The sequence below is a fragment of the Lygodium microphyllum genome, chromosome 17 (assembly GCF_053477565.2).
Source record: "Lygodium microphyllum isolate KBCC chromosome 17, Lygodium_microphyllum_v1.1.10, whole genome shotgun sequence".
Classification (NCBI taxonomy): Eukaryota; Viridiplantae; Streptophyta; class Polypodiopsida; order Schizaeales; family Lygodiaceae; genus Lygodium; species Lygodium microphyllum.
This window is the reverse complement of record NC_141151.1, coordinates 119,192,334-119,218,677: the sequence shown is the minus strand read 5'-3', so window position 1 is coordinate 119,218,677 and position 26,344 is coordinate 119,192,334. Positions and strand designations below refer to the sequence as shown.

General features: G+C 43.1%; 1 protein-coding gene across 1 annotated transcript in view; it reads left to right on the top strand.

The window, feature by feature from the left end:
• The first annotated feature begins 3,785 nt into the window (after positions 1-3,785).
• Positions 3,786-26,344, top strand: part of LOC148022298 (transmembrane 9 superfamily member 2-like) — a 67,180-nt gene continuing 44,621 nt past the window's right edge. The window contains exon 1 of the mRNA XM_087697927.1: positions 3,786-4,127. Within this exon, the coding sequence (XP_087554053.1) occupies positions 3,988-4,127 (140 nt within the window). The 5' untranslated portion in view covers positions 3,786-3,987. The remainder of the gene's footprint in view (positions 4,128-26,344) is intronic.

Below are 26,344 nucleotides of genomic sequence, written 5' to 3'. Positions count from 1 at the left end.
TTGTTGGAGGAACGTGGCTTATGGAGAATTTCGATGTCAAAACTCGGCTAGGAAATCCTGCCATCTAGCTTGCTCGGGAGACAATTTGGGCTGAGTTTGGAAATATTTGAGGGAGATGTTATTTGTATACACCTTAGTTGGTTTGTCTTGCACATAATGTCTCGACTTTCTTAAGCAGTATACCATTGCATACATCTTTTTTTCATGTGTAGCCCATCTCCTTTCTGTTGGATCCAATTTCTTTGACTCATAGCACACTGGATGGCCATCTTGCATGAGCACGCCTCCAATGGCATAACTTGAAGCATCTATATGGACCTCAAAAGGTCTAGAAAAATCTACCATCTTCAACATTGGGGCTTGAATCATCATACTCTTCAGCTGCTCAAAGGCTTGTTGTTCCTGCTTTGTCCATTGGAAAGTAGCTGAATTTGTTGTCAAATCTGTTAATGGGGCTGTGATTTTGCTATACCCTTGAATAAATCCGTGACAAAAGACTGTAGAGCCTAGAAACTCTTTAACTTGACCAACCTTGCGGGGAGCCTCCCAATTCTTCATTGCTCGCACTCTCTTGGGGCAGTGATTTTGCTATACCCTTGAATAAATCTGTGACAAAAGACTGTAAAGCCAGAAACTCTCTAACTTGACCAACCTTGCGGGGAGCCTCCCAATTTTTCATTGCTTGCACTCTCTTGGGGTCGATGGCAATGCCATTTTCTTTGACCAAGTGCCCTAGAAATTCTATCTCATGTACTGCAAACTCACACTTTTCAGGCTTGATATATAACTGATTGGCCCGAAGTTGGGGGAATACCTTCTCCAGGTGTTCCAAGTGCTCTTCCAAAGTTTTGCTATAAATCAAAATATCAGCAATGTATATGATTACAAGTCATCCAAACAATCAATGAACAGTTTATCCATGAGCTCACAAAAGGTAGTTGGTACATTAGTGAGCTCTTCTGGCATGACCAACCATTCATAGCTTCCATATTAGCTTTAGAATGCCGTCTTCTCTTCATTACCTTTTGCTATCTTGATTTGGTGATACCTTGACCTCAAGTCGATTCTACTGAAATAGCATGCCCCTTGTAGCTGATCCAATAATTCATCCACTATTGGCAGATGGTACCTATTCCTTATTGTTGATTTATTGAGAGCCCTATAGTTCGTACATAGTTGGAGAGACCGATCCTTCTTCTTGACAAAAAGCATTGGAGCACCATAGGGTGAGATCTAATAGGCCAAATGTGCACGGCGACTTCCATTTCTCCTAGCTATCTTTTGAGCTCCACTAGTTTCGTACTCATCATTTTGTAGGCTAGCCCACTTGCTGGTGGCTGAGAACTCTTGGCAAGAGATCAATCCTATGATCTATACTCCTACGGGGAGGCAACCGGTCTAGCATGACATCTTGGAACTTGTTTAGGACCTCCCGTACCTTCTCATCTTCTATGGTCCAGATGCTGTGTTGAGTTACTGGCTCTTCTTCAATAAGGCGCATCATATAGAGCCATAATTGGCCCCCATGTTTCAACTCTTTCTCTAATTGTTTGGTGGTGATCTCTATGGGACATTGGGCCTCTGCTTGTTCCTCTTGTTTCCCTTGAGTTGTCTCCATTGCTTCAGCTCCGGCTCTATCTCTTATATACCCTTAGCTTGTTTCTCATGTTGCTGATTTGCTGACCCCTTTGGCATCCATACTTGTGTGGCACTATCCTTAAGAGGGCTCCTTATGTCACTCACCTTCGTGACTACTAACTTAGCATCCACTGCATTGCCTGTTGGTGATGTGTTGTGGCCCTTACATTTTTTGCAAAAATACAGTACCCACACTACTGCTTGTGGGGTTTGTAAGTATATCTTATTCTTTCTCATACCCATTATTTGAACAGCATGGTTAACTATCCAATCCATGCCCATTATGACTTTGAAATCATCCATTAGGACCACTATGAAATTCAAGCTTGCTTGCCATTGCCCAATTTGAATTGGTACATCTTTTGCCAATTCACAATATCTGTATTTCCCCTAGACAAATGACACCTGCAGTCCTTCTTCCCTCGTAGGCCTCACACATAGTCGAGCAGCTACTTTAGGTGATAAAAATTTGTGTGTTGCACATGCGTATACCATAATTGCTTGTTTTCCCACCTTAGCTTGAACAAACATGTTGCTGATGCTTGGAATGAAAGTTGGCATGGTAGGTGAGGGTTTTGCCCCTACAACATCCACCTTGGCCTTTGCTTCCCACTCCTTGCCTTCATCTTCTATCTCCGTAATCTGTAATGTTGACTTAGGCTCCTCTGTGTCTGCTCGTGCATAAGCAAATATTGACCCACTTGTTGAGGCTGTTGTCCCCTCTTGGACAATCCCGTGCGAAGCGAGATCCCCCACATGTATTGCAAGACAATGGGCCTCCTCTACCTTGTCCAAATCTGTTTCCCCCTCCATAGCCACCTTTGTTTGTGTAGTTCCCTTGGCCGCTCCCGAGTTGGTAGTTCTGGAGCTAGCAGAACTGTTTGCTAGGGTTGACTCGGACCGAGTTCCCTCGTTGTACTCTAGTCTGAGGGGTTGTCTGTTATTCCATCCACTATTTCCAGGTGCATTACTTTGGAAAGATCCTTGACTCTATATGTTTTCCCATGTTGAGTTTGAAGGAGCGGTGTTGCCCCCTTGAGAGGTACCATGACCGGCCCCTCCTTGTCTGCCTTCAAAGTCTATTAGCCTTTGAGCCATGGTCATAGCTTCCATTACACTTCCTGGCTCTTGTTTTTCTATTTCCCTTCGAGACCAGGGTTGCATCCCATATAGAAAACCATGTAGCTTGGTAGTCACGTCCATGTCTGGGAGCTGTAGCATTAGAGATCTATACTTTTGCACATAGTCTCTCATTCTTCCAGCATTTTGCCTTAGATTTCTCCATTCATCTCTGATTTTGAATGGCTCATTCTTTGGCACAAAGTAATCTTTCATGTTTCTCTGTAACTCTTCCCATGAGAGTTTTCTCCCATGAGAGTTTTCTGCTATATTGTTCTTCTTCATACATCAGTCACTTTGAAGCGTCACCCTTCAACAGCTGGGCCGCTACCAATCATTTCCGTTTGAGTAGTCTCATGTAACCATCCACTTCACAAATCCATCTATTTAAACTCAAAGAGTCCCTTTCTCCTTTATACTTTTCTGGTGCTTGAGGTTTATATTTTTCCATCTCATCCGATGAGAAGTCATTCCGATCCTTCTTTTCTTTCTTTTAGTGTCTTCTGTGATGATTCCCAGCATTGTTGGAGCCTTTCCTAAAGCTTTGGGTAACATAGTAGCCAGCAAGTCCTTCATCATCTCCCGCATGGCATCCATCGGATCGGGCTTGCGCTGAGGTACCTCTTCATCATGCAATGCTGCATCTAACTCATTTTCATGTTCGATTACATACCCTTCTCCAATCTCCAGTTGAGGTCTACTTGCCCCGATTCCAAGGGCCATCGAGATCTCATCTCGGTCATCTCGAATTTCACCTTTGTTCTTGTTGTGTCCACCCATAGGGGTGCGTAGAGTACTTTTCCTAACTTTGCGTTCGTCACCTATGGTTGACACTGTGATCCCCCGCAGTTACAAACCACCACCTTTGCTTGCAAGAAGGCACTTTGCTAGAAAAGAGAATAAAAAACAAGAGAGCTTTAAGAATGAAAGAGAGTAGTTGTATTATATTGGCGCAAGGCCCGAGTAGAGAGAGGAACACCCTGACGTTTCCAAGATGATAACTTGTTACTCCCTCATACCTTTGACTCTAGAGATCTCAAAGCATGTCGAAGAGGAAAACCAATTGTGTTTGGTAAAACGTTTTTGTATCAGTAACATGTCCAGTCGTGCGATTAATAAAAGAAGTACATTCGTATGCGATGAAGAGCGTTGCGCGGTAGATCTTCGGCGTGGGCCATTTCTCAGCTCGGATCTCAAATCCTAAGGGTGTCTCTGCGTTCCGTCGTCGCCATGGCCGCCATTCAGGTCGGCCTCCTCGCCTTGCTGTTCGCCTTCCTGCCATGTGCTCTCGCACGTGATAGTCATCAATTTTCCAAAGGCGACGCTGTTCCCCTTTACGCCAACAAGGTCGGGCCTTACCAGAACCCTAGGTAAGGCCTGCTTCCCATCTGTCTCACTCTGAGCTTCTCTGATTCGGAAATGTGTTTGGTATGAATCAAAACAGATAACTATTGATGAGGTCGTCAATTCTGAGACGGGCCTAACAAATTGTCCCTCTCTTTATTCAGTGGTTGATCTAGCTCTTGTAGATTTGACTAGCATAGTTATTTTGTACATGATGATTTGTTTAAGGTTGTAGCATTTTGGTTTTCATTGGCACTTTCACCGTGTGTCTTCGCTCTACATAATCAGAGGGACGGTTAGTTGTTCTTTATAGAAATCTCTATTATTTTTAAAGTTAAACTTCACAATGGATCCTCAAATACGAAGATCGGGAGAAAGCAGAAGATCAAGCAGCCAAAAGAATCCTATTGAAATGAGAATCAATGATTATGTGCTGCACAGGTGGGATTATATTGTACTGTGAGGTTTAAGGCAGAAAGAAATCTTTATTGTGCTATCAAGTCCTCTAAAGTGAGGCTCAAATTTGGAGGTGTATTATACATCCACTCTTCCAACATATTTTCACAGCTCCATGATAGTAACGTACTAGGAAATGAAACTTTTTGCTTCATCATCCAAATACATACTACGGCTCTACTCGAGCTCTGTGCATTTGATCCTTTTGCCTTGATTGTTGAAGCCTCATACATTTGCATGCAAAGGCAACCTCTTGGTTAGAGTCCTAGAGGGCAACCTATATTAATTTGAATAGTTGTGTCTTTCATATGCAGTGTCTACCTTGCCTTTTGCAATGTCTAGTACAAAGGCAAAGTATGTGGTTGCCCCACTGAGGCATTCAAAGAGGCCTTATGGCTGTCACATTTGGTTGCTGAGCTTGGGATTACCGAGGTTTCTATCCTCCATTGTGATAGTCAGAAGAGTGCTATCATGTTAGCACGAAACCTTGTCTTTCATGCAAAGACAAAACACATACATGTGAAGTATCATTTCATCAGAGAGGTACTTGACAGTAAGAGTATTGAGCTGGTCAAGGTGCACATTGATGATAACTCTACAGACCTTCTCACGAAAGGTCTTCCAGAGCAGAGAGGTTTGACCAGTCAGCAGTGTTGACCACTATATCTATCTAGGTTTGTTGAGGTAAATTCCTACTTGTAGATGGAAGTAATGTTATTGTTTCAAGGGCCTTAATCCGATTGGTTGGCTATTTCTCATAGAATCATTTCAACCTCCAATCAATGCAATAGTCATACACATATCCTTTCTATCCTAGAAAGAAAAGATATGAAATCAAGAGTGAGATAGATTGTTGGTCCCCCCAACAACTTAAGGGGAAAACTCGAAAAAGTGATGATATCACTTGAAATGGCCACAAGAAGCTCCCGCGTTGATTGAGGTAAATTCCTACTTGACAATCCAAAAACTTGGAGTTTAAATTCTCCCTAGCCTTTGAAAATTTGACTATCTTAGAGATAATTTGATGTGTTGTCCTTTCTAGATATTTACATGTCTAAGGAGAATACCTAATTGCTCATTGAGTTCGAGTAGCATCTAATGTCCATGAACAAAAAGTAGTGGATCAAACTATTGTAAGAAAATGTATCTCAAAATCAAGGCCCTAGGTAACATATGAAGTGTGAGTCCAAAATGTCCCAATTCCCCACCCAATCTATTATTTATCCAATATGTTTTTCGTAATGTATGCCAAATTCCAATTATATTGTATGTGGAAAATAAGGCTACCAAGAAGCAAGAATGAAGCTATTTCAACAACACAGAATTAAATGTGAAGTCAAGTGATTACATAGAAAAACATTTAATTATGTTTATGTTTGTTAGTCAATGTTTTCTTTTGGAACCCCTATAATTTCACTGTGTCAACCACAAATAAATTGAAATGGAGAATAGATGAGAAAGTTGTTTGATGATAGAGACAAGAACAAAGTGTCAACTGGGAAGGGCCAACCCCCTCATTGAAAAACGAAAATGTTGGTCTCTCAATTTTGAGATCACACTGAATGTTCAACAAAATTCTTAATAATTTTTTAAAACAAACCAAAGCAATTGAGTCTAATATAACGAATCATTTACTAGCTAGCCTTGTCTCCTAATGGATTTTCATCCATCCTCTTGACATCAATTATAGGCAAATCTTTGAATTGTATTATAACTTTTTGTCTTACAAGACCATTTCTTGTGGTTTGATTCTTGCAACACAAAATATGTTCTAGTTCAAAGAGTTGCAATGTTTCTTCTACTTTTGGTGGAACTTTGATAACGTGCTCTTTTGGTTTTCATTTTGGTTTCAAGTATGCCTTAGGCAAGCTCACATGGAAGACTTTAATGTATCTTCTAATGAGTAGGAAGTTCGATCACGTAAGAAATGTAAATGGAAAATCTTTGAATTGTAGGAGAAATTTTCATATCACAGGACCACCTCTTGTGGTTGGATCCTTGTGAAATAAGATTCATTTTAGCTCATAGAGTTATGTTTCTTTTCCTTTGGATGAATCTTTAATAGATTGTTTTAATTTTGGTTCCATGTAAGGCTTAAGCAAATTATATGGGAGGCATTAATGTATTTTCCAACGAGCATAAAGATCAAGCACGTATAAAACTTCATTTATTATACGAATTACCTATGAATCACATAGATGTGTCAATGAGAGACAAAGAACATAAAGGGAATGGACATCAGACTCGCTTTCCAATTATATAGCCCAGTGGGTCACGCTTGAGTCAAAGAGCTAGAAGCGTACAAGGCCACAACCATGTCCCAAGAGCTAGCACCCTATACCACCAGCCCATACCAACCCAATGTGCATTGGCACACAATCCTAGAGTTCAAGAGTGGTGGTGATCACACAATGATGCACCCAATAGTGTTATGGGTACGGCAATTGTTCTTTGAGGGTGAGGAGATTGCTCTCACAACTTACAAGAGAAGAACTTGAAGAGAAATTAAACTAGAACTTGATTGTGAGATAACTCCATTACAAGAGAACTTGATTACAAGAGTGCTCATCAAGAGTGTGGCTTGATTACAAGACAAGACTAAAACAAGGCAAGAACTGGAAGACTCATAAGTGGTGTTGGCAAGACTGAAGGGCTTGTAGTCTATGGTTCCTATTTATTGTATAGCCTAGGGAGGTTAAGGGGAACACATGTTGTTATAAGAGAATGCCATATAGCACGACATGCATATTGACACATGGCATGTTGACATTAACGATGACATAAGCAATGATGTTGTATCTTCTAGAATGTTCTAGAATGTTCTAGAATCTTCTAGAAATCTATGAAACCAGGGGTTGTTCCAACTTGCATACGAACCAAGGGTTGTCCTTGCTTAAGCGTTTGTTACATTAATTCCTCTTCTAGCACCAAATTCCATCAGGGGCGGTGTTGTGCTTTTGAATAGGCCTTGGCTTTATTGGGTGTTGAATATGAAATTCACGAACCTTAACAAGAGCTCTTTGAAGATGTCAAGCTGGTTCCCACGTTTGTTCACTTGCATCATAGCCCTTCTAATGGACAAGATACTGTAATTTGCCTCTTGAAATTCTCGAATCTAGGATTTTGTCTACTTCATAGTCTTGAAGATCTTCAATTATGATTGGAGGCGATGGCTTTGGTATTCTTCCAAGGATATTGTATGTATGACATGGCTCTAAGATTGAAACATGGAATACAAGATGGATTTTCATGGACTGGGGAAGTTGGAGATGATAGGTGATTGGATTTACTTGGCCAAGAATCTTGAAGGGCCCAATTTGTTAATAATCCAGTTTATGGGAGAGGCAAGAAGAACGTAGATCACATCGAAGAAGTCAAACTTGATCTCCAATCTTGTATGATGGATGTTGCATGCGAAGCTTATTTGCATTTCTCTTATATTTCTCTTGCGCTTGTTTGATCCGTGCTTGCAACTCTTTATGAATATTAAATAGGTGTTAAGCTAAGTTTGTAGAAGTTGGATTCTTCTCTTGTGATCTTATATGAGGTCTATCCTTGGGTGTTGATGATAATTAGCAAAGAATGGTGTGAATTAAGTGAAGGCGTGGGAGAAATTATTGTATGCAAACTTAGCAACGGATAATAGATCCATCCAATTGTCTTGATGATAGTTGATTGTGCATCTAAGGTATTGCTCCAAGACTTGATTTACTCTTTCTCTTTATCTATCACTCTGTGGGTGATTGGTTGAAGAAAGATTCACTTGTGCTTCCATAAGTTTCAATAGTATTCTCCAAAACCCAGACATAGATTGGAGGTCGCGATCACAAACAATATCATCAAGTAACTTGTGGTGTTGATATACCTGTTCAAGGAAGAGCTTTGCTGTTTCTTCTCCATTGATACTCTTGGTTGTTGGGATAAAAGTGTACCATTTTTGTGAATTGAACAATGATCACCAAGATAGAACCATACTATTTGGAAAATGATAGTTTTATAATGAAGTGCATGGATAAGGATGACCATGGTTTACTTGGAATAGGTAATGTTTGAAGAAGACCATGAAGTGGATAATGAGGGACTTTAGCTTGATTGCATGTGTCAGAAGAATGCACAAAGTCCTTGACTAGTTTCCACATCTGTAGCTACCAAAAATCCCTTGAAACTAGCTCGATTGTCTTGTCATAACAATTTTGCAAGATTGAAGGGCTTGTAGCCTATGACCCTTATGGAGAACCAATTTGGGTTCAAGTGGAATGTAACAAGCAATATCTTGGAGTTACGAAACTTCCTTGATTGTTGTTGGGTGTAAAGTCCCTTTAATCTCCGTGTGTACAAACTTACGGGTGTGAACACATCCTTATTTGTACCCTAACATATAAATACATTTTATTCTTTGTGTATCGTCACTCAACTGGTACACTCATCTTGGGATTCTCTCTCAGTAGTAGCAGTTGTCGTGACTCAACAGGCATGCATGGATACTAGTTGCGACTGCAGCAAGTGATAGGTTAGGTAGCTGCGATGGGAGGTGACAGGTCGGGGCTGTTGTGCAATAGGTCAGATGACAACTCGGGCTAGCAGTTGTCGTGACTCAACAGGCATGCATGGATACTAGTCGCGACTGCAGCAAGTGATAGGTTAGGTAGCTGCGATGGGAGGTGACAGGTCGGGGCTGTTGTGCAATAGGTTAGATGACAACTCGGGCTTGATGCAGCAGGTCTGTAGCTGATGGCGCAGATCTGAGGTGGCGTGACAGGGCAGCAGGCGTGACGTAGGTCAACGGGCACCATGCTTCGTCAGCTTCTTTTTCGTAAATAAAAAAGATAAATTTCTTGAAGACTATTGCCCTTCTCATTATGGGGGATTCACATGCATAAGCACAACTCCTAGATTTGTGCATATTTATGCCCGAAAATTTGGGGGTTTTCCTAGATTTGATGTTGTCATGCATAATATTAACATTGGACTCGGAAATTGTAGAAATTGTGTATATTAGCCTTGAAAATTTTGGGGCTTTTTATGTATTAGTGAAATTTTGCTCAACTGAGCCGAATTTATTGACATTGGTGCACTTTTGGACTCCAGAAATTTGGGGCTTTTGCAAAATTTTGAAGAATTTTGCAAAATTTACTTGTTTTATGCCTCTTGAGAACACATTTTAGTGCAATTGGGGCAGATTGATTAGTGAAATTTTGGGGCTTTTGCTGAAATTTGTGAATTTTGGTGAAATTGATGTGTAAAATGCACATTGGGCATATTGCTAAAGCAATCTTGGTGCTGTAAGCAGTGAAATCTGAGCTTATTATCTCCCACTTATGAGATTTTGAAGAATTTGTAAAGAATTCTGGTGTTTCTGTATATCAGAAGTGCTTTTGGGCACATTATGCAATACACATGTTTGGTAGCTCCCATTGAGTTGATATATTGCTGAATATTCATGGTGCAGCAGTCTTAGTGATCATTTCCAGATCTGGGATTGTTGCAAATGTATTTTTGGTGATATTGTTGAAGTGGGAGTCACTTTGTAGTGGTGTATGCATGGATTATATGCTGAAATCTTAGTTATATTGTTGAAAGTCATTCCTTCTATTGTTGTACATGAACTTGGATTAAATCTTGCCCTTACCTCTTAAAATTTTGGGCTGAAATTAGCGGAATATTCAGCCTAATATTTACTATCATAAAATACAGCATTGGTACTTGGCACTTTGCTGAATAATGGCCACTAATGCTTCTAGCAACACTGACACTAAATCTCTTTTTGAAATCAGGAGGTTTGATGGCATTGGCTTTGACTTGTAGAAGGACAGGATGCAAGGCATTTTGTTTCTCAAGGATTGTGATGATACTCTCTTGGAAATCAAGCTTGCAGCTATGATAGATGAGGATTGGGCTGGACTCAACAAGAAGGCCATTGCATATATTAAAATGGTTGTATTTGATCATGTACTAATAGGCATTAAGCGTCTTGATACGACTTATGTCATATGGAAAAAAGTTGATGGACACTTATGAAAATACAACTCTAGTAAATCAAGTGCATCTCATGCGCAAGCTTGTAAACATGGAGTTGGATGAGTCTAAGCCAGCATCAGAGCATTTGGGTGCTTTCACAAGGATTTTGAGTCAGTTTTGCAGGACTCTGGTTTGCAGCCTTTAATGATAAATTGAAGGCAATTTTCTTGTTGATGACTTTGCCTGATAGGTGCGAGTCTTTGGTTGTTTCACTAAGCAACAACCCTGCTTTAACCTTTAATGGTGTTAGGGGCTTTATTCTCAATGAGGAGATTAGAAGAAAATACAATGGAGAAAGCAGCAGTTTAGCCTATCATCTTAGAGGCAGGTCAGAAAAGAGGGGTAATGTTAGAAATAAAGGCAAAATCAAGAGTAAAAGCAAGGGCAAACAACAGGATGCTACTTGCTATCAATGTGGGTGTAAAGGGCATAAAAAGCCCAATTGTCGGTACTACAAGAAAGAGCAAGCAAGAAAGAAAGAAATAACAAGAAAAGAAAAAGAAGGATGACAAGAAAGATGATAAAAACTCTCCCTCACAAGAAGTCGCAAAGGCAAATGTTGCATTTGGTTTGGTCATTGAAGAGCTCTCTAACAATGGAGAGATACTTGTTGTGACCTCATGTAATGATGTAGATCTTATGGCAGTAGCAAGCGATGTGCACATCACCAAAAAGAAGGTGATTGGATTGATGCCTTTCTTTCAGCTCATGATAGGCTGTCCCAATCATGGATAGTGGATAACAGTGCATCTTTTCATGTTACTCCCTCTTTGGAGTCATTTTCTGAATACATTGCAGGTTGCCTAGGCAAGGTTTACTTGGACAACAATTATGCATGTGAAATAGAGGGTGTAGGTACCATTCACTTGGGACTTGAAAACGGCCAAGAGCTGATCTTGCAAGATGTCAGTATGTACTTGGCAAAAAGAAAAGTTTATTGTTAGTTGGGTAGCTTGATGTAAGAGGATATTTTACTACATTTGGTGGTGGATCTTGGAAGGTCCACAAGGGCACTATGCTGATTGTTAAAGGCAGTAAAAAGGGGACTTGGTATTATTTGCATTGTAAAGCATTACCTGGCAAGTTTTTGGCTGTGGCTGAAGTTCATTCACGGATGGAACTTTGGCATAAAAGACTTGGCCATATGAGCCAGAAAGGCCTTCTGGTTCTCTCCTCTTTAGGGAGATTTGATGTAAAAGGCTTTGGTCTCGACTTTTGTAATGATTGCATATATGAAAAACTTATGAAGTCTTCTTATTACTTTCGTGTCGTTAATAAGTCCAATGCTCTTGACTTAGTACACTCTGATGTATGCGCTACGATTGTTAATTCACATGGGGGTGCACATTACTTTCACTTTTATTGATGATTTTAGTAGAAAGTCATGGGTGTATGTGTTAAAGAGCAAAAAGGAAGTGTTGGATGCTTTTAAAAGGTTTCATGCCTTTGTTACCACTCAGAAGGGCTTAAGTTAAAAGCTATAAGAACGGATAATGGGGGCGAGTATGTTTATAATGAGTTTAAAAGGTTTTGTGAGATGTATGGCATTAAGAGGGAGTTAACAACCCCTCACAATCTTATATCAAATGGCATGGTTGAAAGATATAATCGCACACTTTGTGAGAGAGTCAGATGCATGCTATCCATAACTAATCTCTCACGGTAGTTCTGGGGAGAGGCTCTTAAAAGTGCAATTCATGTATGCAATTGCTCTCCCAATCGTGCATTGGAAAATGGCATTCCTGCTGGAAAACCTACTTCATATGACCATTTGTGTATCTTTGGTTGTGATGCCTTTGTGCATGTTCCTATAACTCAGAGGACTAAACTAGACATGAAATCCATCAAGGGCATCTCCGTGGGATATGGAGATGAGGGAGAGATGGGTTATAGAGTTTGGCTTCCTCAGGACAAGAAGATTGTATGCATTGAGACATAATATTTAACGAGGAAAAGTTGCTGAAAAATGCTACATATGGTGACCTTGACAAAAAGAAGTTCAAATTTCAGCATGAACAGCCAGCCATTCAGGAACCATTAGTTGAAGATTCTGTCCCTTTTGATGTTGAAAACGAGCAGCAACCTATTGTGCTACAGCCAAAAGATAATGGACAGCAAGTAGATGTACATGATGGAATAGGACAGCAAGAAGAACATGCTGAAAACAGGTTACAGCAGCAAGAAAATGCTGAAAATCAGCCACGAGTTGATGGTGTGCGCATACCTGAGGATGTAGGCCCATTGTCTAACAATACAGATCATTGGGTAAGAAAGTCTACATGTGTCAGAATGTAGCCACAGAGGTTTCAACCATCTTGGGATTGCATTTTATTGACTGATGAAGGCGAGCCTATGACATTTAGCGAGGCACTGTCATGTGAAAAGAAGAGAAAGTGGGAGCTTGCTATGTAGGAAGAGATGAAGTCTCTATATGTGAATAACACATGGGAGCTTGTACCTTTATCTAAGGATAGGAAAGCTATTCCTAATAAATGGCTCCTTTTGAGTTTACATACCATTTTTTCCTTCCCTTGTTCAACAAACCCTTCAGGCTGCTGCATATATATGTCTTCATGCAGATCACCATGTAAAAACACAGTCTTTACATCCATCTGTATGAGCTCCATATCCTCAACTGCAACCAAGTCCAAAATGGTTCCCAATGTAGTCATTTTGATTATAGGAGAGAAAATCTCATCAAAATCAATTCCATGCTTTTGCTTGTACCCTTTTGCAACCAATCTTGCTTTGTACTTTGGTGAGGAACCAGAAGTGACCTTCATCTTGTAAACCCATTTGCACGGAAGGGTTTTCTGCCCTTTAGGCAACTGCACCAAGTCCTAAGTGCTATTTTTTTCAAGAGATTCCATCTCTGACAATATGACTTTATACCATTTCTTACTGTCCTGTCTGTCCATTGCTTCCTTGAAGCAAGACGGTTCACCACAGTTTGTTAACATGACATAGTCAGCCACATTAAGTGCACTAGGAACAAACCTGTCAGGTTGTCTAGTAGCCCTAGACGATCTCCTAACCCAATGGTCATTGTTTGCTGGCTGTTTCTGCAAATTTTCATTTTCAGCATGCTGTCCTAGCATTTCAGCCTGCAAATTAGTATCACCAGCTTGCTGTCCTGGCTGTTCTTGCACATGTAATGCCTCATTTTCATGGGCAATAGCTGGCTGATCATTTCCAGCATCATTTCCTGCATTTACAAGTTCATTTACAGCAGGTATTTGCTGCTGTACAACGGGCACATTTTGCTGTCCAAAAGGTATTTCTTCCCGGAATACAACCCTACGGACCTCCTCAGTCTTTTCGGGTTGTTTGTGCATGTGATCTTCCCGGAAGATAACGTCATTGTTGCGTACTACTTTCCTTTTCTCGGGATCCCACAATTTATACCCCATTTCATCCTCGTCACTATATCCTAGGAAAATGCATTTACAGGACTTTGGCTTAAGTTTGTTGTGTTTTTCTTTACGAATGTGCACAAAAGCCTCGCAGCCAAACACTTTCAGATAAGCATATGAAGGTGGCTTGCTCAACCACGCTTCTTTGGGAACTCCTCCCCCCAAAGACCTGTTTGGTGACTGATTAGTGAACGACTGTTATAACAGCCTTTGCTCAAAAACCATGGGGTAATGTAGCATGAGACAATATCGTTCGGATCTTATCCTATTTGGTTCGATTCATACGCTCTGCAACTCCATTTTGGGGCGTATTATGAGGGGCAATGAGCTTCCTCTTTATGCTTTTGCTGTTACAAAATGCCTGAAAGGCCTTGGACACATATTTCCCACCATTGTCAGAGCAAAGACACTAAGTGTCTTATCTGTCTGATTTTCAGCCAATGCCAAGAATTTTTTAAACTTATCAAGCACTTCATCCTTGCTACGAATAGGGTAAACCCATACTTTCCGTGTAGCATCATCGACAAAGGTAGCAAAATATTTCTCTCTCTAAAGATAATCCTGGCATTTGACATATATTTGAATGTACTAACTCTAGAGGAGAAGATTTTAAAGAAAGAGACTTTTTATGTGATGTGTGTGCATGTTTGCCATAAATGCAATGATCACAATGCTCAAAATTAGCGTAATGAAGACAAGGCAAGTAACCCAAACAAGAAAGCACTTTCATTCTTGTTTGACTTATGTGTCCCAATCGGCCATGCCACAAAGAAACGCTTGGCTGCTCGGTCACGGCAACAACACGGTCACGCACACTAGATACATGAAGTGGATACAAAGTATCACTCTTGTAACCTCTGGCAATAACCCTAGATCCCTTACAGATCTTCCATTTTCCATCACCAAAGGTGGTATGAAAACCATCATCATCTAGTTGCCCTGTGCTAATCAAACTCTTCTTGAGCTAAGGTACATGGTGTATATGCTGAAGTGTAAAGACAGAGCCATGCTGAAACTGTAATTGCACACTGCCAATACTTGCAATCTCACATGCATAGTTGTCCCCAAGATGGACAACACCATGTTGACCCCCTGTATAGGCGGAGAACCACTCACGATGAGGGGTGATATGAAAAGAAGCGCCTGAATTGAGAATCCAGGTATGCATGTCATCATCTGTATCTGCAAGTAAAGCATGTGCACCAAAGTGTGAAGTGCACCAAAGTGTGAAATGTACCAAAGTGTGAAGAGACAAAGAGTACGTCACTTCCACTGTCACTGTCATGAGTGACTACATTCACCTCCTCAATTTTTACACTGCTCTTCTTAGGCTGATTGTCCTTCTTCTCTTCCTTGCTATTATCTGTCTTCTTGTATTTTCCTTTCTCTTTCTTCCATTTGTAGCAGTCACGTTTAAAGTGACCCTTCTTGCCACAATGATGGCATTCAACATCTTTACCACGTGATTTACTGCGTCCCTTGTTATCATATTTGCCCTTTTGCTGGTGTCATCTGCCCCTAGTATGCAAAGCACTGGAAGACTTACTGGATGCATTGTTCTGCCGATTCATCTCTTCCATAAGTAGAGCACTCTCTACATCAACATACAAAAGGATCACATTAGAATTGCTCATAGCAGTCCTGAATGTATCCCAACTCTCTGGTAGAGTGCAAAGCAAGAAAGTAGCCTTAAATTCCTCATCAATCATGAACTTCAAGGCAACCAACTGGCTGAAAATGGAGTTAAACTCACTCAAGTGAGTAGACATTGCTATACCTTCTTTCATATGCAAATCCATAAGCTTTTTCAGCCAATACACTTTGCTTGCAGCACTCTTCTGTGCGTATAGTTCTTCCAGTCTAGTCCATATAGCATATGCAGAATCCAAACCTTCAATGTTGAAGAGCAAGGCATCAGAAATCGATAGCTCTATGGTTGAGCGTGCAAGCTCATTCAACTCATCCCAATTGTCCTGATCCATGTCTGCAGGCTTTGCCTCTTTGGTTTTAATCGGCTTTGCTTGCTTCTTTTGTAATAGGATATTGTAGCACTGTTTTTGCCACACTGCAAAATTATGTTGCCTTCAAGCTTCTTTATGTGCATCAAATTACTGCTGTCATTGCTGCCAGCCATGATTTTCAGCCCTGCCAGCCATGATTTTCAGCCCAAATGTGACCAAAAAACCAACAAATGCAGGCCCAAACTATCACCCAAGTGACCAAGGTACAAACAAGTACCAATTAGCAATAAATGACCACGCAGAAGTATAGATTTCAGATCTGTAATTAAGTTTTCAGAAGCACCAAACCAAGTGCTATAGCATTATCCAACTGATTACAGCTGTTCCAAGGGCATGTGCATCACATTAAATGAGAAATCCCAAAATTTCAGCTGCAATTTCTGTTGTACATGTACCCACGGGCATAAAATTCGACACGAATGGTCAAAAGCCCCAAAATTTTGTGCTCAAAGCATCAAATACACATTTTCATTTTCTCTGTTATGCATAGGACAGGCCAGTTTTGCCAAAATGTAGCAATTTCAGCAAAATCCCCAAAATTTACTAAGTGTCGATGTCCAAATTGTGTGGAATTCAACCTGCATGAACATAAAATCACCAAATGCTGCACAAATTTTGCCCAAACTGCAAAAGCCCCATATTGCACGGGGTCCAATGTTTATCAATGTCAAGAAATTGGGTAAATTTCAGCCCAATTTGCGCATGTACATTAAAAGCCCCAAATCTTGGGGACAAAATGTCACAAATTCATGCAATTTTTGAGACAAATTTGTTTGTCTTGCATCACATTCCTCAAATTTGGGAAAATCCCCAAATTTTGTGGGTCAAATGTTGAGAAATTTCACTCAAATGAGCAAAATTTCAACAATTTTGGCGAAATCCCCAATTCAAATGCGCACAATGTCTGCAATTCTGACGGAGATGCCTCAATTTTTCACGAACAGTGCTCAGTTTGGCGAAGCCCCAACTTTTTGGGCCAAAATTGCACAAATTTGACCTTTTGTGCTTGCACGCGCAAACCACGGTTAGAGGAAGGAGTTTGAAAAAAGTTTTTTTTTGAAAAAAAGATTTTGGATGATGGGTCCATTGGCCCGTCAGGCCTGTCTCCCGTCCTCCTCATCGCGCGCTCGCCTCGTTGGTCCCGTCACCGTCGCGCGCTTGCCTCGCTGGTCCCGTCATCGTAGCGTACAAACAACAGTCACCCGTCACACGTTGGACCCTCTTGCATCGAATGCTGTTGCCTACTGCTGGTCATCATTACGTTGGTCAATCGTCAGCTGCAATCGCTATTAGCTGCCGCACCAGTCGACTGCCTCAGGTCTGCACTTGTCGGCTGTCTCTCCAGCACATAGCCCGCCTGCGACTCTCTTGTTCGCCTTTGAGCTGTCTCTTGTCATCTCTGGTCTTTTGCCTCAGCCTGGCGATCGTCTGCAGCACCTTACGCTCTGATACCAGTTTGTAGGGAATGATTAGGCATGGAGATTGAGGCAGACAGTCGTTACGCGCAGTGAGAGACAGAGGGAGTACAAGAGAGCAAAGTAGAGAGTGAGCAGGTTTTTAGGTACAATGACGAGTGTATCACTTTAGGTTTTTAGATAGATATATATATGAAAGTATAATGTGCTAAGGGTGTGTTCACACCTGTGCACATATAAAAGGCACGATGGCCCTTTATTCCCAACATATAAGTTAGTCCAAAATTATAGGTACTCCTTAATATCTTAATACACAAAGACAAGCAACCCAATGAGATATTCTAGGTGTATTAAAATACTAACTAAGCAAACTAACTGAGATTGCAAGTTCTGGCTTAATATGAATCAACCAAAGTAATTTCCCTGCAATAGAATGATAGGTATGAGCATGAAAAGGCTAACCCAAAGTATCCCTGTGTATATGGACAATGAGATCTAGAGGTGTGACCATTGGTCATGTCTGATCAATGTAATATTGTTCCTCCAAGTGTAGGGCGTAATTTTGTTATGACAAAAAGATACTTTCCTTGAATGTAACAATCTCCATCCCCAAGAAATAAGAAGACAATCCTAAGTCTGTTATCTCGAAGGTAGCGTAAAGATGTGCCTTAATTTCTACAAGAGTTGTAGAATCGAAGCCAGTGAGTAGGATATTATCAATATATAGTAGGAGATAGCTGACCTTTGCACTAGTGGTGTGCACATATAGATTTGGATCATAGGGGGTAGAATGGTATCCATGAGTCCGTAAGAACTCGTCCATCTGGTAGTACCAAGACCTCGGCACTTGCTTCAACCCATAAAGAGCTTTTTGTAAGCAAAATACCTTCTTAGTTCGGTCAGCGGAAGAAAAGCTAGGAGGTTGCTCCAGGTAGACTTCCTCCTTCAAATAACAATTTAGAAAGGCACTTTTAATGTCCATTTGATAGATCGGCCGATTGTAGTAAGTGGTGAGTGTAACCAATAGGCGAAATGATGTCAGCTGAGGAGTAGGTGCGAAGGTTTCTTTATAGTCAATGCCATGCTTTTGCTTGAAACCTTGCACTATGAGGCGAGCCTTGTATTTGTCTAAAGTACCAACAATCTTCAGCTTGGTCCTAAAGATTCACTTCGTCTTGATGACCTTCTTGTGACTAAGATGATCCACTAGGGTCCAAGTCTCATTTCAGTCAATACTGTCTAGTTTCTTTTCCATGGCCTCACGATATAGAGGGTCTTGGAGAGCCTTATGGCTGAGTATGTGCAATGTAATTAGCTGTGAACAACGATGCATATGAAGCATGAGGGGCGAGCTGAGTAGACCTTCTAGGGTGCTCCGGAGTGAGATCTGGTGGAAGGATCCTCGAATCCCTCATGGTTTGTTGGTACCAGCGATGTAATGGTTCTTGCGGAGGAGGCTTAGGAACTAAAGTATTTGCAGGATTGTAAGGAGCAGATAGTAGAGCTGGCTCAGTAGGCATGATCTTAAATGATGTGAGCGAAGGTGAGGATGAAGAGTCTGTTAGCAGTCATGTTTGTCATGCCTTGTCATCTCCTGCCTGTGAGCCTCAGTCTGAGTCAGACGAGGACATTAGGAGCTCTGACTTGTCTATCACTTGTTTTGACGGAGGAGGTAGCTCATTCTAGAGCACTCAGATGTGCATTTCCCGGGGCAGTTTCTGCATTCATCAGCTTGCCTCACCTGCCGGACATTGTCCACCCTTTCCGGGATTTTTCTGAGCATTCCTGGCATTTTTACCAGCATTAAATGCTGGTCAGATCAGCATTAAATGCTGGTCGGACATATTTATGGCCTCAAATTTCAGGTCGGCCAGTTTGTGGGTTTTTGGGCTATTTATAGCCATTTCCCACTTGGCAGTCAGTTGTATTATCAACTTCCCTCCTTCCTTGGCAGGTGCACACTCCGACTCCGTCATCTTCCTCCGTCTTTGGTGCTGCCATCGTCATCAGCCTGATCTGATTCCCTTACTGACGCTTCGGGCTGCGTGCAGGGACTGATCAGTCCATTTCAGTGTATTCAGCATTCATTTCAGTCAGTGCAGATTTTCTTCCTTCATTCTCTGCTTTCTCTCCTCTCCTCCGTGTTCGTATTTCCTCTTCCGTTGCGCACTCTCACATGGTATCATCGCCAAACTGAGAGTACATGGAGCTGAGTTTTACGCGGGAGAACACCCACAACTCTGCGTTTGCTGGTCAAGACGTCTCCAACAGCTGAGGCGTCATCCTCTGCACCATCTCCTTGATCAGGGCGGCCTGTTTTGGTGTCAACAAATTTGCGTTTGCTGCTGGTGCCTTCTCCAGTGGCTGCCACGTCATCACCACCCTCATCTTGCCTGCGTTTTCAGCCTCGGCGGCCTTCCTCCAGCTGGGCGACACCCTTCCAGCCTGCGCCTTGCTGTTTTGGCTGTTTTTTCCATCGTCCGGCAGCTCTTTTCCTGCTGGCGACTTCTTCCCAGGCTGCGTTTTCAGGCAGGCGGCTGTTTTTCAGTGGTGATTGCATCGTCAGCATTTGCGTTTGACATCATCCTTGCGTTCTGTGCAAGGCGGCCCGCTCAGGAGCTTCTGGTGTTTGTGTTTCGGCACCGGCAACCTTCCCTTGTTGTGTTTTGGTGTTTGCAGATTGGAAGATGTCTTATCATCAGTTTACAGGTTTTGATGACTCAGATGATGAGCTTTTGTCTCGACATTCATCTGAACGGAGGCGTGATTTCTATCACGAGGACCGTCGTCCGGAGTCTATTCCTCTTTCCCGTCCCCCTTCTATTCATGTATCTCGGCGATCCCCTTCCAGTGGGCCGAAGATGCAGCCTTTGGTACCCCCTGTACAGGTACCCGTACTTCCTCAGCTGCCCAAAGAGGACCGGTTGGATGGCTCCAACTTCTCTCTATGGTCCTGCAAGGTGGAGTGTATCTTGGACTCCTTCGATCTTTGGGAGCTTGTTTCTATTCCTATTCCCCGGCCTAAGGTGGATCCCGCAGATGGGACATCTATGGATCGTGCAGCCTTATGGGATCGGCTTAATTCTAGAGCCAGATCTTTCCTCTTTCTGAGTTTGCAGGATTCTGTCCTTGTTCATGTTCACAGGTTGAAGACTGCAGCGGACGTGTGGAGAAAGCTCGCGTCTCTCTATCAACAGAAGACGTTTGCCCACCGGATATCTCTTGAAAAGAAGTTGCGGATGCTCGCTATTGATGATAGTCCTTCCATGAAGGACCACATCAACAGATTACAGGATATGAGGGATGAGCTTGCATCCCTCGGTCGGACGATATCTTCTGAAGACATGGCTATGATTCTTTTGACTCAGCTACCATCGCCTCGGTTTGATGTCTTCTACACCAGCCTTCTTACATCGAGGACCCGTGAGAAGCTTCTATGGGAGGAGTTATCCCCGCTTGTCTTGGAGCATGACGAGCGACTCAGAGAGGTTAGTGCTAGTGGATCCGACTCCACTAGAGCCTTTGTTGCAGGTTCGGGAGGGCAGAAGAAGAAGAAGACGAAGTCAAAGGCTAAGAAGAAGGACAGTTCTTCAGGCTCTGACTCAGATTCAGAGAGACCGAAGTGCCCACACTGTGGGAAAGGGACACATCCAGAGGAGAAATGCTGGAAGAAGTACCCTCACCTTCGTCCGGGAGCGAAGGGTGGATCTACATCGGAGCCTTCTTCTACCTCTACACCAGCTGTTACCCATGAGTCCGTGTTCCTTCATATCCATGCTTTGGAGGAGGATCCTTCTTCCGTGGCTGCAGTGTCTTCTGCGCAGCCTTGGTTAGTGGACAGTGGTGCTTCGAGTCATATGACTCCCCGAGGTGATTTGTTACAGGATCTCCGTCCATCAGAGGGTTCAGTCACTGTTGGTGACATTTTATCGGTGCCTATTAGTGGTGTTGGTACATTGCCTTTGTTTACAGACCGACCTACGAGCTTCCTTTCACCAGCCCTACATGTTCCGGATTTGGGCCTTCCCCTCCTCTCAGTTTATGGCCTTACGAGGCTTGGCACACGAGTGATCTTCACCGAGCATGCCGTTGTTATTGAGGATTCTTTTACAGGAGCTGTCTTATCTACAGGTTGGCAGGAGAGCGGGCTTTACAGGCTCCATTCCCCTTCTTTGATGCAAGGTCCTCCGAGGCAGTCTATTGCTACACCCGTTCCCGCTTGTGCACCTACTATTCCACAGGTTCCTTCCCATCCCCCACCTTCTCCTCCGGTGGTTCCCTCGTACCCCCCATCCCTTTCAAAGGGGGACGATCTCGGTGATGCGGCTGTGGATTCCCTGGCCCCTAGTGTTTTAGAGGGGGATTCCCAGGATCGTGAGGAGCTCCTTCAGCGGCAATCTACATCGACGGACTTCATCGACCTTGGCATTCCTCTTGCCACCCCAGGATCCGTTTCTCCCTTGGCCTTCCGCCACATCCAGGATCTGAGAGGGGGTGTTAGCAGTCATGTTTGTCATGCCTTGTCATCTCCTGCCTGTGAGCCTCAGTCTGAGTCAGACGAGGACATTAGGAGCTCTGACTTGTCTATCACTTGTTTTGACGGAGGAGGTAGCTCATTCTAGAGCACTCAGATGTGCATTTCCCGGGGCAGTTTCTGCATTCATCAGCTTGCCTCACCTGCCGGACATTGTCCACCCTTTCCGGGATTTTTCTGAGCATTCCTGGCATTTTTACCAGCATTAAATGCTGGTCAGATCAGCATTAAATGCTGGTCGGACATATTTATGGCCTCAAATTTCAGGTCGGCCAGTTTGTGGGTTTTTGGGCTATTTATAGCCATTTCCCACTTGGCAGTCAGTTGTATTATCAACTTCCCTCCTTCCTTGGCAGGTGCACACTCCGACTCCGTCATCTTCCTCCGTCTTTGGTGCTGCCATCGTCATCAGCCTGATGTGATTCCCTTACTGACGCTTCGGGCTGCGTGCAGGGACTGATCAGTCCATTTCAGTGTATTCAGCATTCATTTCAGTCAGTGCAGATTTTCTTCCTTCATTCTCTGCTTTCTCTCCTCTCCTCCGTGTTCGTATTTCCTCTTCCGTTGCGCACTCTCACAGAGTCTAGTGCAAAGGATTGTACGATGTCCCTCTCATCAAAGATGACATCCCTTCTAACAATCACCTTGTTCGTTTGAGGATTGAACAAACGAAGAATAGCCCATAAAAATGAAGAAATTTGCTCAAGGAGTTGTAAAGAAAGTACCCTAACACAGAAGTGTAAACAGAAACCGTATGACAAAGCACAGACTGATAAAAGAACACAGTTAGGGTTAGGGTTAGGGTAACTCAAAGACAATGAGCATAGTGAATAAATGAAATGATATGACTACTAATAATATGATACTCATGCAGCAAACACACTATGCAGTGAATGAATACTGAACCTCGAACTCTTGTATCTCAAGGATCAGGGCAGGGGTAATGAGCTGGAGAGTGTGTTGTACTCCGAATGGATCCTGAATCGTAGCAAGGCAGTCTCCGGATGTCGAACACTAGCAAACACAGCAGTGAGAAGCTAGATCTGATGTAGACAGCAGTGAGGAGAGAGAAAGACTAAAACTCAGGCAGCAGGTGAGAGAAAGACTAAAAACGCAGGCATTACAGCCTGCAGGATAGAGAAAGACTAAAAACGCAGGCAGCACAGCCTGTAGGAGAGAGAAAAACTGCAATGACTGCAGCAGGAGAGAGAAAACTGTTAGGGCGGCAGCTGGGGCTTGCAAACGCAGCACTTTGCTGATGTGGCAGGCTGTACGACAGCAATGCAGATGATCAGTAGTCAGTCGCCAAGCAGAAACAGCAGCAATCAGCGTGTGGAGGGTTGGAAACAGGTGCCAGATTGTAGGGAACAGTGATGGACAGCAAGGGCTGAGATGTCCTCCGCGAATGGGGTATGGACAGCAAGCTGATAACACCTGAAACCTGTAAAAACAAGATTGGGGGAAGAGTGGAGGACTGGGTACCAATTTATAGAAAATTAGGGTTCTAGATCCTCTCCCACTTAACTCTCTCGATCCGCTCCCCGTTTTAGGGTTTTGGCTAAAATAAGCCTAAAATAAGCATGTTTTGGGGCTGTTTAAGTGGCTAAGAGCAATTCTTAGCACAATACCCCCTGGCAGGCCCAAAATAGGGTGAGAAAAGTAGGCCAGTCTAAATTTTGATTTACCCCAAGGCGTCCCACCTCAAAGTAGCCAGGGCATCGGACAAAGGGTGCACGTTGGCTGCCCAATGGCCTACCAAGACTACAGAGGCGATGGTTATCTTACCAAGGGAGCCCAAGTGATCACCCCAGAGAGGCCAGGGCATCGGACCAAGGGTGCTCGACGGCTGCCCAAGGGCCTACCAAGTCCTACAGAGGTGGATGGAATCAATGGATTTTTTTTTTTTTGAAATGTTTTGAAAATACATAAGTAATATAGGGGCAGTGGCCGATTAAGTGACAGATAGGAAAAGATAAAGAGAGTTTTAAACCCAAGTTAAGCACAAAACTAGCAGACGAATCCCTCAAACTGATTAGGATAAGTGCCTAAGGATGAGAATAAGTATGTGTATGTGCCAATCATGTTTGAATATGTGGAAAGGCAAAATAGAGAATGGTGGGCTTAGCAAGACAAGCAAAACAAGCAAGCAAGCAAGGGTAGGGAAACTCCCGTTAGGAGAATTGCCATGTGTTATGCTACGAATATGGTGGATCCTAGAGTTGACTACTCCAAAAGACCGAAAAGAGATAAATGCGCACAAATGTATGTTTATATGAACAGAATGCCAATGCATGGGGTAATGCAAAGGGAGATGCAAGGTGTCATGCTCATGCAATATGCTATGCAATGGTGCCATTGGGACAGTGCCCTCGCAGGGGAATTGTTCACTTGTCCAAGGGCCCTTTTACAATCAAGTTACAAATGCCCATAATACTTGGAATTGTTCACTTGTCCTGACAGTGCGGATGAAGTTACAAATGCCCATAATACAATACAAAAGAATAAGTGAATGTAATGTTTAAAAACTGTTAAGCATCATCACTATCACGATCAAGAGTAGAAGCCACCCCCTCTCAAAGTGGAAGGGAAAGCAAGAGGGAAGCACCCTCTCCTCGTCAAGCTGAAGAAGTAGGGGAGGGTGTACCCAAGCCGATCCTGGGTAGTAGGTATTGAAGAACCGGCCGGTTGACCGCTTTGGTCAAGATATTTGCAAAATTATCTGATGAAGGCACAAACTCTAGGCGAATAGTGCCTAGCTCAACCTGCTTTCCAAAAAAGTGGAAGTGGACTCCCATATGCCGTGTCCGTGGTGTGATGATCGGATTGCCCACAAGGGCAATGACACTCTGGTTGTTGCAGTAGACAACTGTGGGAAAGCCACATGGAAAATGAAGCGCCGCCTGTAAACTCCTCAGATAGATGGCCTCGGTGTTGCCATCGAAGAGAGCCCGGTACTCAGCCGCGGCCGTGGAAGCCGCCACCGTCTCTTGCTTACGGCTGGACCAAGAAATGGGAGTCGTGCCCAAGGTAAAGAGATAGCCGCTATGGAAACGCCGGGTGTCAGGATCTCTTGCCTAATCAAAATCAATGTATCCCTGCAAACATAAACCAGAACCATATGTCAAGCCATAAGAAAAAGTACACCGCAAATAACGCAACACATGAAGACATGCAATCCAATGTGACATCCTAGGTGCTGTGAAATACTGATCGAGTATGCTAACTGAGTAAGCTAAATCTAGCCTAGTGTGAATTAACCAAAGAAGTTTTCCTACAACGGAACGATAGGTGTGTGCATCGAAGGGCTGTCTTAGGGTATCCTTCGACAAGTGGATAATAGGATCAAGAGGCGTGGCCACTGACCGTGTGTGATCCGAAGTGGTAAGCTTACCTATCTTGTCATCAAGTGTGTGTGTATGTACGTACGACACCCGAAGACTTTGAAATGGAAAATAACAGTCCGAGAGCCAAAAAATGCCTTATATGGGGTCTTTTGAGGAAGAGCCGCAGTCCGGCACCGGTTGAGGATGTACACCGAAGTGTTAACAGCCTCTACCCAAAGGCGCTCATGAAGCTCCATTGCGAACAACATGAGCGTGCCATTTCCATGACTGCATGGTTCCTACGCTCTACGACTCCATTTTGAGAGGGGAAGTTGGTAGAGGTGAGCTGGCGAGAAATGCCATGCTTCTGTAGAAACTTGGAAAACTCGTGGGAGATAAACTTACCACCGCTATCACTCCTCATGCACCCGATATGACGACCAATCTGGTTATGAACTAGCAGCACCCAAGCAAAAAAATAAGTGAAAGCATCTGACTTATGCTTGAGGAAGTACACCCACATGTATCGAGAATGATCATCCACTATCAAAAAGAAGTACAACGCACCGTTCAAAGCGGCATTGGATGTTGGCCCGCAAAGATCAACGTGAATCAATCTAAGAGGCTCCTCAGCTCTATGTGTAGACTGCTGAGGAAATGGGGTATGGTGCTGCTTCCCGAGCTGACAGGCTTTACAAACATCTCGAGCTAGCTTCAGGCGTGGAAGGCCCTCAACCAGCTCACGGCGTGACAACTCATAAAGTGAGTCATAACCAAGATGCCCTAAGCGAAAATGCCAAAGATGCTCATTGTGCGTAGGCTTCCGAGATGTGGCTAAGGCCTGGAAGCTATGGAACATGCAGCCCTTGGCAATCGGCTCGGTGAGAAAATGAGTCATGTGGTATAGGCCATTAGCGTGTGCTTCACCGCGAGCAATCACTAAACCAGTATGAGAATCAAGGATCTCGACTGTGGTCGCTGTAAAGAAAACTGCTCGCCCCAACCGGCAAAGGTGTTGAACAGATAACAAGTTCATCCCAAGCTGAGAGACATGATATACATT